Consider the following 18,287-nt stretch of genomic DNA (forward strand, 5'->3'; position numbering starts at 1 on the left):
AAGGGCATTTTCACGTTGCCTACTTGGTAAAAGAGGTAGTCCTCAACTTACAACCACAACTGAGCCCAAAATTTATGTTGCTAAGTGAGAAATTCGCTAAGTGAGTCTTGCCCCATTTTACAACTTTTCCTGCCACATTCGTTAAATGAGTCACTGCAGTTGTTAACTTAGTAACCCGGTTGTTAAGTGAATCTGGCTTCCCCATTGACTTTTGCTTGTCAGAAGGTATCAAAAGGATACCACATGACCCCGGGACACTGCAACCGTCATAAATAGGAGTCAGTTGTCAAGCATCCAAATGTAAATCACGTGACCATGGGAACCTTGCAACGGTCGTAAGTGTGAAAAATGGCCATAAGTCACTTTTTTCAGTGCTGTTGGAACTTCGAATGGTCACTAAGAGAACTGTGGTAAGTCGAGGAGTACCTGTACCTTTTGAGACGTTTCTTCAATTTTTTAGTCTTCTCCACAGGACATCCTAGATCCGTGATGGCGAACCTATGGCACGCGTGCCATAGGTGGCACACATAGCCATATCAGTGGGCACACCAGGTAAGCTCTGGCGCACAAGCACGTGCCGGCCAGTTGATTTTCGGGCCTTCTGGGCTCACCAGAAGTAGGGAAACAGGCCATTTCAGGCCTCTGAAGGGCCTCCGAGGGAGTGGGAAAGGCTGTTTTCGCCCTCCCCAGATGCACAGAGAGGATCTGGAGCAAGGTGAGAAAGAAAAATGGGCCTACCCATTCGTGTGCCAGGAGCGGGATGGGGGTTGCGTGCGCATGTGCAGTGTGGGGCAAATAGAATTATTTTTCTACTTGCATTTTTTATGTGCTTTCGAACTGCTAGGTTGGCAGAAGCTGGAACAAGTCACGGGAGCGCACCCTGTTACACGGCACTAGGGATTCGAACTGTTGAACTGCCGACCTTTCGATCGACAAGCTCAGCATCTTAGCCACTGAGCCACCGCATCCCTCAAAAAATACATACTAGGTTAAGCTAAAATACATAATAGGTTAAGCCTGAAAGTAAATAATTTTTTCCACAACTGTAATTTAATTACATTGCTACTCGATGTATACAGTGCGTGACACAATATTAACCAATTTTCCAAAAGAAGCATTAACCATAATGCTTTTTCCGATTTAATAAATGATTTATAAACTTGTAAAGAAATATCCTGGTGTTAACAAAATCTTATTTTGTTCAGCTTTGGCTTTTATTCAGCTTCATTTTTAAAAGTAATGTAACTCAGAGCCTACCTCCAGAATTTAAAAACTCTGTACCGTGTGCAATTTTTCATCATTTTCTTTAAATTATGTCTCATTTCGTGGCGGCTCCGGTATCTAACAAACACAGGATGTGTTAATAACTCCGAGGCCTCTAAGAACATTTTTGTCATCCTAATTTTAGCTTGGCCGAGATGATAACCAATAACTCTCAGGCAGAGAGATGCATAAGAGGCTTTAGATTTCGTTCATTCTCTGAAGCCTGTCCTGGACTCGGTTTGACTGGATGACCTTGGACATTGGCCAGCTTTCCTTTTTAAATCAGTTGCTGCTTCCACTCGCTTATCTTGCCTAATAAACATAATAGATGTGTTTCAAATGAAGCATGCAGTTTTCAGAAGATTTACACAAGCGTGCTGCCTTTTTCATCAAGATAATGATTTTCTTTCAGGAACAATCTGACAGGTAAACCCAGGAATAAAAATCCCGACTGGCATGAAGTTTTTCTCCTGCCAAATTTTACAAACCCAGTTTGTTGTTGTGGACAATGGAGAATTTATTTTTCGCCTGACCAGTTAGAAAGGAGCTCTGCTTATGGATGATAGCAATAAAATTGAATTATTATTTTTTTAAATTTGATTTATATGCCGCCCTTCTCCGGAGACTCAGGGCAGCTTACAATTCGTTAAGCAATAGCATTCATACTTTTGTATATTTATACAAAGTCAGCTTATTGCCCCCACAAACTGGGTCCTCAATTTACCTACCTTAGAAAGGATGGAAGGCTGAGTCAACCTTGAGCCTGGCAAGATTCGAACTTACTAATTGCAGACAGCTGGAGTTAAATTACAATGCATTAGTCTGCTGAGCTATCCAGGCTCCTATTTCTTTATTAATGGGATGAAACCTATGACTGGAATCAGTGATGGAATTCAAATTTTTTAAACTACCGATTCTGTGGGCATGACTTGGTGGGCTTGGTGGGCGTGACAGGGGAAGGATGTTGCAAAATCTCCATTCCCACCCCACTCCAGGGGAAGGATATTGCAAAATCTCCATTCCCACCCCACTCTGGGGCCAGCCAGAGGTGGTATTTGCCAGTTCTCCAAACTACTCAAAATTTCTGCTACCGGTTCTCCGAATTGCTCAAAATTTCTGCTACCGGTTCTCCAGAACCTGTCAGAACCTGCTGAATAGCACCCCTGACTGGAATGGACTGATGGATGGATACAAATTGTTCAAAAGAATCTACAAAAAGAGGAGTTGCACTATATGTACCCTTTTCCCCTGAAAATAAGACCCAACTGGAAAATAAGCCCTAGCATGAATTTTTTCCAGGATGCTTGTAATATAAGCCCTACCCCAAAAATAAGCCCCAGTTAAGATCGTCAACCAGACGGAGGCATTTAGTAATGTATTTCCCTCAAAATAAGACCTAACCGGAAAATAAGCCATAATGCGTCTTTTGGAGCAAAAATTAATATAAGACCCGGTCTTATTTTGGGGGAAACACGGTAAGAGATTATTACATATCTACAGAAATGCACATGATCAAAGATAAAACCCCTCCAGAATGTATATGGGTCAATATAAAAGGGGGGAAAAGAGTGACATTGCCAGTGTCGAGCGTCAAGCAACACTCGACACCCTGATGTCTTGACAGGAGGACAATAGGCGATGCGGGAGGGGGGGGTCGATGGGCACGGGTGACCGTGAGGGTGATATTATACGGCTAGGTATTATATGCACTGGTTGTGGGAATTAGAAGGGCTCGTGTCGGGACCTCCAGAAGCTCGTGTCGGATAGCAGCCAGCCAAAAACAGCGGAGCCCCAATGATGTCATAACCCTGCGACCACACTGATTGCACCGGCGGCAGATTCAAAACAAACGCCCTCCAGCTGGAAATGGTAACGGATATGCGCACACTGGCAATTAGCATGGGGCGGAACTATAAAGAGGTGCTGAGCGGCAGATGCCCTCAGCGCCGACTTTGTTCATGTTATCGATCCGGCGTCGACTAGAAGCTGTTGTGTAGCAGGAGAATAAACCAGGTTTGTCGACTGAAGCGTTGGCGTCTTGTCTTTCCCGGGATTCTGCACTGGCAGCCTAGCGGAGCCAAAAGCCAGAAGTGTATATTACAGGCCACCCAACCAATCAGAAGAAACATGAACTCTTTGCCAACCAGTTAACAAATGTATGCAGGAAGCACACCTACATTTAACTACCCAGATATCAACTGGGAGACAAACTCAGAAGCAAGTGGGAGATCAAACCGATTCCTAACCAACCTAGCCAACAATGTTGTCATCCAAATGTAGAGGCGGGAACTAGAAGTAAAGCTAAAGCTGTATCAAATTTATATAGCCACCCATCTCACAGAATGCAATTCTGGGCAGTGTAAAACAATCCAATAAAGCAAGACAAAGTTGTTCTATTAGTTGTTTTTAATTTTTATCTATTTTTTTCCTGATGTTTAGAACATAGATAGAGCCTTGGTGGCGCAGCAGATTAAAGTGCTGTTAAGTAACACCAGCTGCCTGCAATTACTGCAAGTTCGAATCTCACCATGCTCAAGGTTGACTCAGCCTTCCATCCTTTCGAGGTAGGATGGAAGGTAGGATGGAAGGTAGGATGGAAATGAGGACCCGGATTGTGGGGGAAATAAGCTGACTTCGTATAAAAAAGAACACCGCTTAGGTGGGCCCGAAAGCCCTACTAAGCAGGTATATACAAAAAGTATGAAGGCTATTGCTTAACGCATTGTAAGCCGCCCTGAGTCTCCGGAGAAGGGCGGCATATAAATCGAACCAATAAATAAATAAATAAATAAATATTCATGCTCCTTCTGACCTACTTCCAATCAATCAGTCAGTCAATCAATCATCTGCTGCCACTTCCCTTCATTTCCCTCTAGCACAATTAGCCCAGGTTAAATTGGCAGCATCCTCAACCCGAGACCTCCCAACCTGTCCTGAAAAACCCACCTCCCTGTTTTCTGAGAACACACTCTGCAACCCCCCACCCCCACCCCACCCCGTCCTCACAGGATGAAGAACAAACCAGAGATGATGCTCCAGATCCAGTCAAGCAGTCCTTCCCTTCATCACTGGCTCCCAGTGGTCTTCCGGGTGCGATTCAAGGTGTTGGTTACCACCTTTAAAGCGCTCCATGGCATAGGACCCGGGTACCTTTGAGACCGTCTTCTGCCACCAATAGCCTCTCACCGACCAGTCCGCTCCCACAGAGAGGGTCTCCTCAGGGTGCCATCGGCCAAGTTATGTCGGCTGGCGACACCCAGGGGGAGGGCCTTCTCTGTGGGAGCCCCTGCCCTTTGGAATGAATTGCCCCCGGAAATACGCAAGATCTCCGACCTCCGGGTGTTTCGTTGCGCATTGAAGACCCTGTTGTTCTGCCAGGCCGGGCTATCAACTTAATAATTTTAAATTGGGGTATTTTAAATTTTTGGGGTTTTAAATCGGCCAAATCTATTTAATTATTTTAATTTTTAATTATTGTTGTGTCTTGTGTTTTTAAATTGGCTGTACACCGCCCTGAGTCCTTCGGGAGAAGGGCGGTATAGAAATAAAATTATTATTATTATTATTATCTTGACCCCCCCCCTTTCCCCTCCCCCGCCCGTCCAGGCCAAATCTGGGGAGCTGCTGCTTTCCAGCTACAGGCCGCGGTGGACCCCAGATTCCTCCATCTCCTTCCAAGGCAGGGCCCGGCTGACCATCCGTGGTCCATCGGAGGTGGGAGGGGGGGGGACGTTAGCAGCGCTTTTGCAGATGTTGCAACCCGGGGGGGGGAACTAGATCTCCCTCCCCCTCCCCCTCCCCCCCCACCCGCCTTCTTCCCCTCCTTCCAATTTTTTTTTTCCAAATTCGGGTTCTCTTCTCTCCCTCCTGCAGATCCAAAGTAGATCCCGCCGTCCTTTTCACCCGATCACCGGATCGCTGGGGGTGGGGGAGGTGCGAGGGGGGAAGAAGAAGAAGGCGGGGATTGTGAGCGGCGGAGGGAGGAGGAGGAGGAGGCGCCCTCCGGCTGCCAGTGCCAGTCTTCGGGTTGCCAAGATCGGCGGCCGATCTGCTTCCTGGGGTTTCCTTTCGCTTTCCGAAGATCGCCTCCAGGCTGCTTATATTGGGCGCGCTCTTGACGATCCGGCCAAGGGAAGCTTTTAGGAACGGAAGTAAGAACGCCAGCTCTTCTTTTGCTTTGACTGGGCTTTTAGGTGGGCTGGGTTGCTTTGAAGATGACCCGTCCTCCCTTCCTTTGAGCCCCCTTCCCCTTCTCGCGCTGGTGAGAACCCCCATCCCACCCCACCTCTCTCTCTCTGGCTTTGGCTCACCTCTCTTCCCTTTTCTCACAGGTGCCAGATCTCCTCCTCAGCAGGACCATCCATGATGCTGAAGTCCTTGAGAAGCAGAGGCGGTGGCAGCCTCTTTCGACTGCTGGGGGTCACGCCCGGGCTCCAAGTTGGCAGTTTGCCCCCCAATAGGTCCTGCTCTTCCAGAGAGTGCCCTCCTTCAGCCACCAAAGTGATGGGGATTAAGAAGAGGGGCTATGACATCACCAGGAATCCCCAGCTCAACAAGGTTTGACCTAACTCCCCGGCTATATGACCTAAACTTCAATGAGCTTCATTACTCCAGGTGTCCTCTGGATGGCAGCAAAGAGTTAGTGAAAACTAACTTTTTTTCCCTGCCCTAGAGGCCCTCTGGATTTCTGCAGTCTAGAACAGGAAGGTGTACAATGGACTTTTTTTGTGCTAAAAAATGCCCACAACACAATTATTTATAGAACCATGAAATTCACATAAAATTATCCCATTGTTCACATAGGTTATTCTCCATGGATTTCCCCAAATAGTGTGTTTGCTGACCCCAGCAGACTTAAAACCTGAGAGGGAGACCCCCCCCAAACTTTGCTTAATACTATCCAGTTATCACTATTGTACAAGAAGACCTCACAATGGGTTGTTGCTCCCAGATTCAGTTTTGTCCTCTAAAACAGTGTGGATTTTACATTTCTCATCTGATTTTCAGGGCAATGCATCTTCCTTGGCATTTGTTTTCCTAAGGTCCACTTAGAAAGGCCACCAAGTCTTTCAGGATCAGAGACCCTCTACAGTTGACCCACGTTCTCATTATCCTATTATCCTCCATTGGACCTGAAGATACATTATAAAATGTCCCACTGGTTCATTTGCCCTGGTAACTATTTACATAGCAGACCTCCTTGGTTGCTACAATCATGGTACATTCCTGATTGGAGATTCAGTTGAATACACCTAGAGGCACAAGCTTTGGAAGGGGCGCAATGGAATGGAATGGAATGGAATAGAATAGAATGGAATAGAATAGAATAGAATAGAATAAGGAATGGGATGGAATGGAATAGAATAGAATAGAATAGAATAATAGAATAGAATAGAATAGAATAGAATAGAATAGAATAGAATAGAATAGAATAGAATAGAATAGAATAGAATAAGGAATGGGATGGAATGGAATGGAATGGAATGGAATAGAATAGAATAGAATAGAATAGAATAGAATAGAATAGAATAGAATAAGGAATGGAATGGAATGGAATAGAATAGAATAGAATAGAATAGAATAGAATAGAATAGAATAGAATAGAATAGAATAGAATAGAATAGAATAGAATAGAATTAATGGAATGGAATGGAATGGAATGGAATGGAATGGAATAGAATAGAATAGAATAGAATAGAATAGAATAGAATTTTTTTATTGGCCAAGTGTGATTGGACACACAAGGAATTTGTCTTGGTGTACATAAAAGAAAAGATACGTTTATCAAGAATCATAAGGTACAACACTTAATGATAGTCATAGGGTACAAATAAGCAATCAGGAAACAATATCAATATAAATCGTAAGGATACAAGCAACAAAGTTACAGTCATACAGTCATAAGTAGAAGGAGATGGGTGGTGGGAACGATAAGAAGATTGATTGTTGGGGGCAATATGCTATTTAGTATACTGTCTTTGGTGTAAGCCGTCCAGAGTCCTCGGAGAGTGGGCGGCATAGAAATATGACTAATAAATAAATAAAGAAAGAATAGTAGTGCAGACTTAGTGAATAGTTTGACAGTGTTGAGGGAATTATTTGTTTAGCAGAGTGATGGCGTTTGGGAAAATACTGTCCTTGTGTCTAGTTGTTCTGGTGTGCAGTGCCCTATAGCATCGTTTTGAGGATAGGAGTTGAAACAATTTATGTCCAGGATGCGAGGGGTCTGTAAATATTTTCTTAGACCTCTTTTTGACTCGTGCAGTATATAGGTCCTCAATGGAAGGCAGGTTGGTAGCCGTTGTTTTTTCTGCAGTTCTAATGATCCTCTGAAGTCTGTGTCTGTCTTGTTGGGTTGCAGAACCAAACCATACAGTTATAGAGATGCAGATGACAGACTCAATAATTCCTCTGTAGAACTGGATCAGCAGCTCCTTGGGTCGGATTCTTTTTAAATTGGTTGATCTCATGAAATGAAGTTGGTGGGTGATGGTGATGATTTAGTTCTTAAGCTAGAAAAGACTGATAATCTTTGTCATAGTTTTCAACTAAAAAAAACAACAACCTTGCACATGTGGCTCATCTTTATAATTCTAACGTAGTGAATGGATTCTGACAACGCTCTATTGTAGGCTAAAATAGGATTGGGTGGTTTGTGATCCGGTGTATTGTGTCTTGGCATGTACTGCAAATCTGGGTATCAATGTTTATGTGCAGTCACAGATCAAAAAAACCCACCAATGTTACAATACAAAACATCCAATAAAAAAAATCCCACCCAGAGATGACTCAGTATATCTAGATTTTTGTACTTGGCAGGAATCAAAAACAGCTTGATGAGACATAATCAGTTTAGATCTAGTGGCTTTTCAACAGCTATTGAATTGGCCGAAAAATTTGGCCACTCTTCTTTTAAAAAAAATTGCATTTCTAGGCATTTTATAGGAAATACACAATTGCCTGTTGGCACCCGTCTGAATACTTTATAATTAATAGGGAGGTCAGAGGTCAGATAACAAGAAACCAGTCTTGTTATCTCATGATAAAGTATATTCATTAGTGCATAGCAGTGGTGGGATTCTACTGGTTCTAACCGGTTCGGGCGAACCGGTAGTGGCGGTGGCGGGAGTCTCTGCCCACCTGCCCAGACGTCATCATAGACGCTGTGCGCATGTGCAGAAGGCTCTGCGCATACGCAGAGCAGGCGCACGTGCTCATATCTGTGAACCAGTAGCGAAGGTAAGTGAATACCACAACTGGTGCATAGCATATGCATTCCATATATATATATATATATATATATATATATATATTTGTTTTCTCAGGTTTTCGCGGGTGTTTGTATGTAGGTCTTTGGTTATTCGGGTCTTCTCCCACGTAAAATTGGAAGTGTCTTGGCGACGTTTCGACAAAGTCGAAACAATTGCTCCTGGAAGCACGAAGCCGAGAACACCAGCCTGAAGATGACGAATGAGACTTTGTCGAAACGTCGCCAAGACACTTCCAATTTTACGTGGGAGAAGACCCGAATAACCAAAGACCTACATATATATATATGTATATATATATATAAAGAAAATAAAACATATATATCTATATCTAATTCATTATTTAAAATTTTTTATTTTAAAACTTGTGCTAAGCTTTTAAACTTTTAAACATTCCGGAGATCGTGATGTCTATCGCCTCTTCTATAACTATACCTGGAACTCGCATTTTTAGGACAATTCTTAACATATATATATATATATAAATATATATATATGTAGGTCTTTGGTTATTCGGGTTTTCTCCCGCGTAAAATTGGAGGTGTCTTGGCCATTTAGCTTCCTCTGTCGCCAAGAGGTTGCATACGAGTAGTCCTCAACTTACAACTGGTTATTTAGCGATTGTTCAAAGTTATGACGGATCCCCAAAGAAGAGACTTGTGACCCAGATATACACACCCCATTGTGGTTATGTGACAGCATTTTGGGCACCCATCAACTGGCCTGCATTTATGGCCGTTTGCAGTGCCCCTCCAGTCATACGACCTCCATTGATGAAGCTTTCTTTCCAGCGAAAACTGTCCCATAGTGAACGTTGGGTTCGCTTAACAACCGTGGCGTTTGCTTTACAAACACCGTATTCATTTTATGACCTCTGCGAAAAAAGGTTGTACAATCTTTTGTATGTGGGTTTTACAACCGTCACAACCTAGAACCGAAACCGCAGGCTCAATTACGGTCATAAGTCGAGGACTACCTGTATTTATTTATTTTATTTATTTATTTTTTTGCACACTTCTGGTGATGATTTAACGGTAGTTGTGTCGTTAGTTATATAGAAAGAATAGTGTGTGTAAATATTATATGTACTTTGGAGTGAAACTTCCCCTATCTTTTGGAAAAATGCCTCTGCAAGCAAGGCAGATTGATAATTCATTAGTCATCAGTTTTGTTTTATTTTTTTTCAAGAAAGGGGAAAGATACTTCTGACTTGTCAGTGCTTTTGAATAACTTTTTTGTGTGTGTGTGCAATGCAGCAAGCATGCAATGCAAAACTAAAACTTGGGCTGGGATTTTATCTTCTAAATCTTGTGGACCACTCGGTGTGTTTTGCAAATTCATGTATCTTCTACTCAGGGTGGCAACCAAACTGAAAATAAATCAATCAAGCCAGTGCAATATTTTACAAAGGAGCAAATGGTTTTGCCAGGTTTTTCCTTACAAATAACTTGTACAGTTCATTTGCCAGCATCTGAAATTCAAGTTATGCTAAAAAAAAAAATACTCTTGAAGACTTAAACATATGCGAAGTGTGGAATACAGGTAGTCCCTGACTTACAACATTTTGTTCAAAGTTACAACAGCACTGAAAAAAGTGACTTATGACCATGTTTCACACTTTTTTTTTTTAATTTGATTTATATGCTGCCTTCTCCGGAGACTCAGGGCGGCTTACAGTGCGTTAAGCAATAGCCTTCATACTTTTGTATATTTATACAAAGTCAGCTTATTGCCCCCACAAACTGGGTCCTCATTTAACCTACCTTAGAAAGGATGGAAGGCTGAGTCAACCTTGAGCCTGGTGAGATTCGAACCTGCAGTAATTGCAGGCAGCTGTGTTAATTGCAGGTAATCTTGAGGTCTGAAAGTAATAGAAAATTAATTGCAGGGTGCTTTAAACCACTGTACTACCAACACTTATGACCGTTGCAGTGTCCCTACGGTCATGTGATCAAAATTTGGGCACTTGGCAACTGACTCATATTTATGACGGTGCAGTGACCGGGGGATCATGTAATCACCTTTTGTGACCTTCGGACAAAGTCAATGGGGAAGCCAGATTCACTTAACAACCAGGTTACTAACTTAACAGCTGCAGTGATTCACTTAACAACTGTGGCAAGAAAGGTCGTAAAAGGGTCAAAATTCACTTAACAAATGTTTCCCTTAGCAACCGAAATTTGGGGCTCAATTGTGGTGGCAAGTCAAGGACTTGTAACTTATCCATCACGGTAAAGTTTGGCTTAGTGAGCCAAACTAGCACAAGTTTTAGCTCTGCATTGCGTATGAGCAAAGGAACATTATGGGAAGTTGGTTTGGGACTTTTGATAACAGAGCTAGGGAGAAAAACTAGGATTGAACCCACCTGTAACAGATACTCATATACATGTTTACTGTACATACACACTTTATAGACCAGACCAGGGGTGAAATGATCCCGGTTCACCCGATCCGGTAGCGATGGAGGCGGGTGATTCAGAGAACCGGTAGGAGCCTGGATAGCTCAGCAGACTAATGCATTGTAATTTAACTCCAGCTGTAATTAATTTAACTTAATTCGAACTTAATTAGTAAGTTTGTCAGCCTCAGCTTTGCCTGCTTCAGCTGCCATAAGAAACGGGGGAGGGATTAGTTATGGGGCGAAGGGAGGGGAAAGATGCAGGAGGTGTTTTTTTTCTTTCCACTGTAGGAATCTTGCCAGGCTCAAGGTTGACTCAGTCTTCCATCCTTTCTAAGGTAGGTAAATTGAGGACCCAATAAGCTGACTTTGTATAAATATACAAAAGTATGAAGGCTATTGCTTAACGCATTGTAAGCTGCCCTGAGTCTCCGGAGAAGGGCGGCATATAAATCAAATTAAAAAAAAAATAAATAAATAAAAATCCCTGTCCAACCCCCTATGCCCAGCTGAGCAGCATAATCATCAGAGGCTTATTTTTACTTTTAAAAGCATTTTTTCTACAACCTCTTTGGCCGAAAAAATGCTTTTAAAAGTAAAAAAAAAAAAGCCTCGGATGATCGCGTGGCTCAGCTGGGATTGTCAAAGGCTTTTAAAAGAAAAAAACCTCTTTTTTCTTTGCATGAGTTGCAAGAAAGTTGAGTTGCATGATTGTCAGAGGCTTTTTAAAAAAGACTCTGCTGATCAGGCAACTCAGCTTGGATCGTCAGAGCCTTTTGAAAGGATTTTTTTACAACCTCTTCGCCAAAGAGGTTGTAGAAAAAATGCTTTTAAAAATTAAAAAAAAAAATTGGCCATGCCCACCCAGTCACATTACCCCACGACCACCAAGCCACGCCCATCGAACCGGTAGTAACAAATTTTATATTTCACCACTGGACCAGATGTGTCAAACATGCGGCCCACAGGCAGGATCTGGCCAGCTATAAGCTGTGGAGTTGGCCCACAGGACCGTCCCGGATGCAGTGAGAGACCAACCTGTTCCGCCCCAGCCCTGGCCATGCCCACCCAATCGGCTGCGATGACCAGGCCACACCTACCCTGGCCCCCCAAGGACAAACAAAATCCCGACACAGCCTGCGATGGGATCGAGTTTGACACCCTGTTATAGACTGTTCAGGCAATACTCTGGGGAAGATTCTATGTCTTTGTATGTGTGAATGAGAGAGAGAGAGAGAAAGAAATTGGTGCGTATGTGTGCCATTCTGGACCATCCGTTCTCCCCCAAAGGCCTATTCAACTTGGGAAGATTTGCAAAAGCACGTAGAAGTTTTATTTTTATTTTTATTTATTTATGTAATCAATTAAATCCACCCACACCCTTCTTACCTCCTGTGGAATGAAGACCCAGCATTCTACCTTCAAAGATCACACAGGACAGGAAATATCTGGACAGGAGATGTGGTATGGTGGACGTCTGATTGATACGATTGTTGATAACCAGTCTTTTAGTTTGACCTTGAAACAAACCAGGATCTTAAGCAGCAACCACAGTGCAGATACAACATTGCTACCCGTGTTTTCCCCAAAATAAGACCTCTCCGGATAGTAAGCCCAATCGGGCTTTTGAGTGCATGCATTAAAATAACACACACCCCGAAAATAAGCCCTCCCCGAAAATAAGCCCTCCCTGAAAATATTTAACCACATGCACAACTGGTCCCCACCATTTCTTCTGGTTAGGGTTAGGGAGACAGAGCTGGAAAACAGGTAAGATGGCAAGGGGAGCCCCGTCTTGCTCCATGCGCCCCAAAATAATAAGACCTCCCCGAAAATAAGGCCAAGCGCTTATTTAGGGGTTCAAAAAAATACGACAGGGTCTTATTTTTGGGGCAACACGGTAAATCTGCTACCCCTATTTGCAAAGAGGCCTCTGCATTTTGGAATCATTCAAGCTTCCCAGGTGTCTTCAACAACAGCTTTATTGTAGACGTTTCAAGGAAATGAAACGCAAGAGCAAGAACTTTGCTCTTTAGATACTGGGTCTTATCATGAATGTTTCAGTTCTGTACTTTTTTTCCCATGTAGTGCTTAAAATAGGGATCTCTGTCAACTAGGATGATGGATATCCAAAGCTAGCTTCAGCCATGGAAAATCAATGGGTGACTTTAAGCCGATTAATATGTTAGCCCAGCTTTACAATTATACAGATAAAGAGAAACCAGATGAAGAGGAAATATAATATTTATCTTTCTTACAGTTCCCATAAGAAACATAATGGTAACTTAGTTCCTTACATATATCTTTTAGTAGGGGAGCACAATGACTCAGTGGTTAAAGGCGCTGAGCTTGTCAGTTGGAAAGCTGACAGTCTGGGTTTGAGACCCGAGTGCTGTGTGATGGGGTGAGCTCCTGTTCCTTGCTCCAGCTCCAGCCCACCTAGCAGTTTCAAAAGCATGCTAATACGAGTAGATAAATAGGTACCACTTTGGTGGGAACGTAACAGCATTCCGTGCATCTCAGTATATAGTCATGCTGGCCATATGACCCACAGAATCATCTTGGACAATGCTGGCTCCCATGGCTAAGAAATGGAGATGACCATCCCGTAGAGTCGGACACAACTGGACAGGCAAAAGCTATTTATCTTCTTGTATCAGAGATATGTTGTACTTTTATATGGAAGTTCTAACCTAGCTTTTATATTTAATAGGCATTTCTAAATCTTCCTTTTCTTTTTCACTTGACGCTTGTTTGCCAGGATCAAACTGTAATTATATTAGACAGGTAACCATCTTCAAATAAGGCTGTATTCCATTTATAAACTGCGCATAATTTCTGCTTTATCCTAGATTATTGTGAATGAGGAATGTATTAAAACATGCCTTTTTATTGAATTCAGCTGGGCTTAATTCCAACTCCCCACTTACTTGAGTGTAAAAGGCTTAGTTTTAAATTAAGAGTAATTGTGTATAGGATCAAACGAGCAATTTTAGATGCTTATCTTGCATGTCATAATAATAGAAGCGGAGGGCAAAACAATTAGACATACGGCAATTTGAAATCCATTGTTGCATAATGCAACTTTTTTTTTCGTTCCAAAGTGCAAAAGTAAATTATTTAATAGGTTGTCCTTAATTCTATACGATGCTTCCCCCCCCCCCCCCCCCGTTGTTTGTCTTTTCTTTCGTTTTCTATGTAAATTCACTGAGGGGAATTACGGATGAGCAGTACAGTATGTCAATCCATAAATGCACTTCTAAGCACTGGTTATTGGAAGAAATAGCAAGTCTATATAATCAGTGCTAAAGTACACAGTATGCTTTGGCTGCCAGGCAATCCACGTTGTTTTCTTTTAGAGATTATGTGTGATTTTCCTCTGCGTTGGGTGATTGTGCTACCATGAATGAAGGGATTTGAAAGCAGTTTTAGAAAATGTAGAGCTTCGGTTTCAGAGGCATTCCCTTATCCAAACACTCTTGTGTATTTCATTGTCTACTTTTCCACCATATGGTTGAGAGTTGTCTGCAGGTGTAGTAGGAAACAAAAAATGAATCGACTACCAGGTTTGGATACAAGCGTTCATGCAGGGGTGAAATTCAGCCGGTTCAATCCGGTTTGGGTAAACCGGTAGCGGTGGCTGCAGGAGGCTCCACCCACCCACGTGGACATCATGACGTTGCTTTTTTGCGATGATTTTAAGCCTCTGTGCATGCACAGAAGGCTTTGCGCATGTGTGGATGACGGCACGAACACATTTGAGAACCAGTAGGGACTGTAAGGGAATTTCACCCCTGCCTTCATGATAGTTCAGGCTAGAAAACCAGGAATACTAATACGGGTAGTATTTGACTTACAACAGTCCATTTACTGACCGCTCAAACTTACAAGGGCACTGAAAAAAGTGACAGGACCATTTTTCACACTTACAACCACTGCAGCATCCCCATGGTCACGTGATCAAAATTCAGACCCTTGGCAACTGACTCATATTTATGACAGTTGCAGTGTCCCGGGGTTGAGTGATTCCCTTTTGCGACCATCTGACAAGCAAAGTCAATGGGGGGAAGCCAGGTGTTGTGGCTCCGTTGCCTGAGCCTGGGCTATCGACAGATGCAGACTCTGAGAGTGAGGGAGAGGAGTTGGCAAGGCCTCCCTCTCCAGGACCCTCCTCTCTGGCAATGCCTCCGGAGGACACCAAAGGCCAAGAGATAGGCCCAGAGCCAAGCACGTCCCCGCAGCCACAGGTGGACAGCGACGAAGGAGATAAGTGCTGGCTGGATCCTTGGCAGCGGCACAGGGAGAAGCGTGCGCAGCAGAGGGGAAGGTGTGCCAGAGATTAGCTGGGTCACTTGACCACACCCCACAGGGTATAAATGTGGGTGTGGTGGCCGGTTCAGTTTGTGACGAGCAAAAACTAGAAATAATCCATGATCTCTGCGTTACTGGACTTCTGCCTGCCTTGTCGGACTGCATTTGGACTAATCTTTGTATTGCTGAAACTTTGCCTGCTTTATCGGAATGCTTGCAGTCTAATCTTTGTTTTGTGTGAGTAAAGTCTGAATTGGCAGCTAGCCACTGGGTTGCTGCCAGCTTTATCTTCAAAGATTTTGTCGTGTGGCTTATTAACTCTGGGCCATCTGTGGGGGTGCGTGTGTGGGACGGGGACAGAACACCAGGTTCACTGAACATCTTTCTAGCTAACTTAACAACAGTAAGTGATTCACTTAACAACTGTGGCAAGAAAGGTTGTAAAATGGGACAAAATCAGTGGTGGGATTCAGCCGGTTCTCTCCGGATCGCGCGAACCTGTATTGGCGACTGCGGGAGGCTCCGTCCACCCGCCCGGATGTAATGTGCGACTACTGCGTATGCGCAGAAGGCCGTATGCATGCACAGAGGTGGCACGTGTGCTTACATTACAGTTGCGGCCCTTTCTGAACCGGGACGCCTTGCGCACGGTCACTCATGCCCTTGTCACCTCCCGGCTGGACTATTGTAATGCTCTCTACATGGGGCTCCCCTTGAAGAGCACTCGGAGGCTCCAACTGGTCCAGAATGCGGCCGCGCGGGTGGTTATGGGCGCAACTCGTTGTGCCCGCGTGACACCCCTCCTGCGCGAGCTGCACTGGCTCCCAGTGGTCTTCCGGGTGCGATTCAAGGTGTTGGTTACCACCTTTAAAGCGCTCCATGGCATAGGACCCGGGTACCTTCGAGACCGTCTTCTGCCACCAATAGCCTCCCACCGACCAGTCCGCTCCCACAGAGAGGGTCTCCTCAGGGTGCCATCGGCCAAGTTATGTCGGCTGGCGACGCCCAGGGGGAGGGCCTTTTCTGTGGGAGCCCCAGCCCTGTGGAATGAACTGCCCCCGGAAATACGCAAGATCTCCGACCTCCGAGTGTTTCGTTGCGCACTGAAGACCCTGTTATTCCGCCAGGCAGGGCTATCAACTTAATAATTTTAATTGGGGTATTTTAAATGTTTGGGGTTTTAAATTGGCCAAATCTATGTAATTATTTTAATTTTTAATTATTGTTGTGTGTTGTGTTTTTAAATTGGCTGTACACCGCCCTGAGTCCTTCGGGAGAAGGGCGGTATAGAAATAAAATTATTTATTTATTTATTTATTTATTTACATTTGCGAACCGATAGGGAAGGTAAGGGAATCCCACCTCTGGACAAAATTCGCTTAAATCTTGCTTAGCAACAGAAACTTTGGGCTCAATTGTGGTCGTACGTTGAGGACTACCTGTACTATTATTATTGTAAGATTATAGTGAGGGAACTCTGCACATCTGAAAGTGTTCCCCCTCCTGCTTTTATGATCCTGAGGGAGAGAGAGTTGAATTCTGAGATGCTTTTTCCACCACTTTTCATGGTTTGGACTCAGATTTCTCTGACCAGACTATTGTCTAGGCTGTGGTTGTTTTTCTGTCTTTCAAGATGATTTTCACGGCCCGTTACAGGTAGTCCTTGACTTACAGCCATTCATTTAGTGACCGTTCAAAGTTTCAATGGCACTGGGGAAAAAAAGGACCTCTGATTGTTTTTCACACTTAAAACCATTACAGCCTCCCCTATGATCATGGGGCTACCCTGGAAACAGCGAAGGACAAGCCTGCAGTGCCTCTGCCTGCGAAAACGGAGCTCGGGAGGGTTGCCCATGGCCATCCCAGGCTCTGTTTTCAGCAATGACGGCCTCCTGCAGCCCTCTGCCAACAAAAATGTAGCTCGGGGCTCCGTTTTCACTGGCAGAGGGCTGCAGAAGGCGGTCATGGCCACAAATGGGGCCCAGGAGCCCATGTTCGCTGGCAGAGCACTCGGGCCACCACAGGTACCCCCCCCAACAGGAGTGACATCATGCTGGCCACACCACGCCCCCCGCCCTCCCCGAGGCCAAACACAACCCAGATGCAGCCCTCAATGAAATCAAGTTTGACACCCCTGTTGTAGAGTCACATGCAAGTGAGATGGGCAGCTATATGCTGTAAATTCAATAAAATAAATGAATGATTGGAGTCTAAATAATTCCATCCACTTGTTGTGGCCCGTACGCAGCCTGTGCAGCTAGTAGCTGATTCAGACAGCGAGGAGGCTGGTGTGGTGCTGTGCCAGCAGCCTGTGCATCTGGCACTCAAGTCAGACAATGAGGAGGCTGGAGAAGATGTGGTGCCAGAGGTGGGGATTCAGTCAGGGCCTTCAGAACCTCCAGAAGCTCCTTAAGTGAAGAGGACAAAGAGGAGGAGCCTCTTCTTGATGCATGGGTGCGCAGAGCTGTCAAAAGGCAGGAGTGGCTCCTCAGGAGAAGGTCTCCTCGAGAGTAAGGCTTGGGGCTAACTGGCCACTCCCTTAGCCTATTTAAGCAGGAACGCTTACTGAAGCAATTTGCAGGGAACAACTTCGTTCACATACTTTCGTGTCTTGTCTTGCTTATCTTATCATCTTCCTGCAAATTGCTTCTGGGCATTCTGCCAACCGCAGTAAGCTTTCAGTATTATTCTTTGAATTCTTGGCGGCTGTTAATGCAGTTAATTAACAGCCGTTGTTGTAAAAAACTGGTTTATTTAGTAAACTAAGGTTTGAACGGACTTTGTGTGTGCTGCGTTCTTTGGGGTCCGTAGCTGGGGCAAAACACCACTGCAGTTTTGTAATGAAATTACAGAGATCTAGAATTGGAAAGGAACATTCAGAATTTGAGGTCTTTTTAGATTCTGAGATGATACCACACATTAACTCCCCACTTCTAAGTCTGCGTTCTAGTAAATTTATTTGCTTATCAAATTTAGACATTGCCTGTCTGGGCCTATTCCCATGATGGCGAACCTATGGCATGCGTGTCACAGGTGGCACACGGAAC

The 18,287-nt window shown here is 44.2% G+C and overlaps 1 protein-coding gene across 1 annotated transcript in view; it reads left to right on the forward strand.

The window, feature by feature from the left end:
• Nucleotides 1-5,602: 5,602 nt before the first annotated feature.
• Nucleotides 5,603-18,287, forward strand: part of ME3 (malic enzyme 3) — a 137,867-nt gene continuing 125,182 nt past the window's right edge. The window contains exon 1 of the mRNA XM_070942925.1: nt 5,603-5,820. Coding sequence (XP_070799026.1) covers nt 5,626-5,820 — 195 coding nt within the window. The 5' untranslated portion in view covers nt 5,603-5,625. The remainder of the gene's footprint in view (nt 5,821-18,287) is intronic.

The sequence above is a fragment of the Pituophis catenifer genome, unplaced genomic scaffold (assembly GCF_029215685.1).
Source record: "Pituophis catenifer annectens isolate HBS135680 unplaced genomic scaffold, rPitCat1.0.hap2 SCAF_4, whole genome shotgun sequence".
In the NCBI taxonomy this organism is placed as follows: Eukaryota; Metazoa; Chordata; class Lepidosauria; order Squamata; family Colubridae; genus Pituophis; species Pituophis catenifer.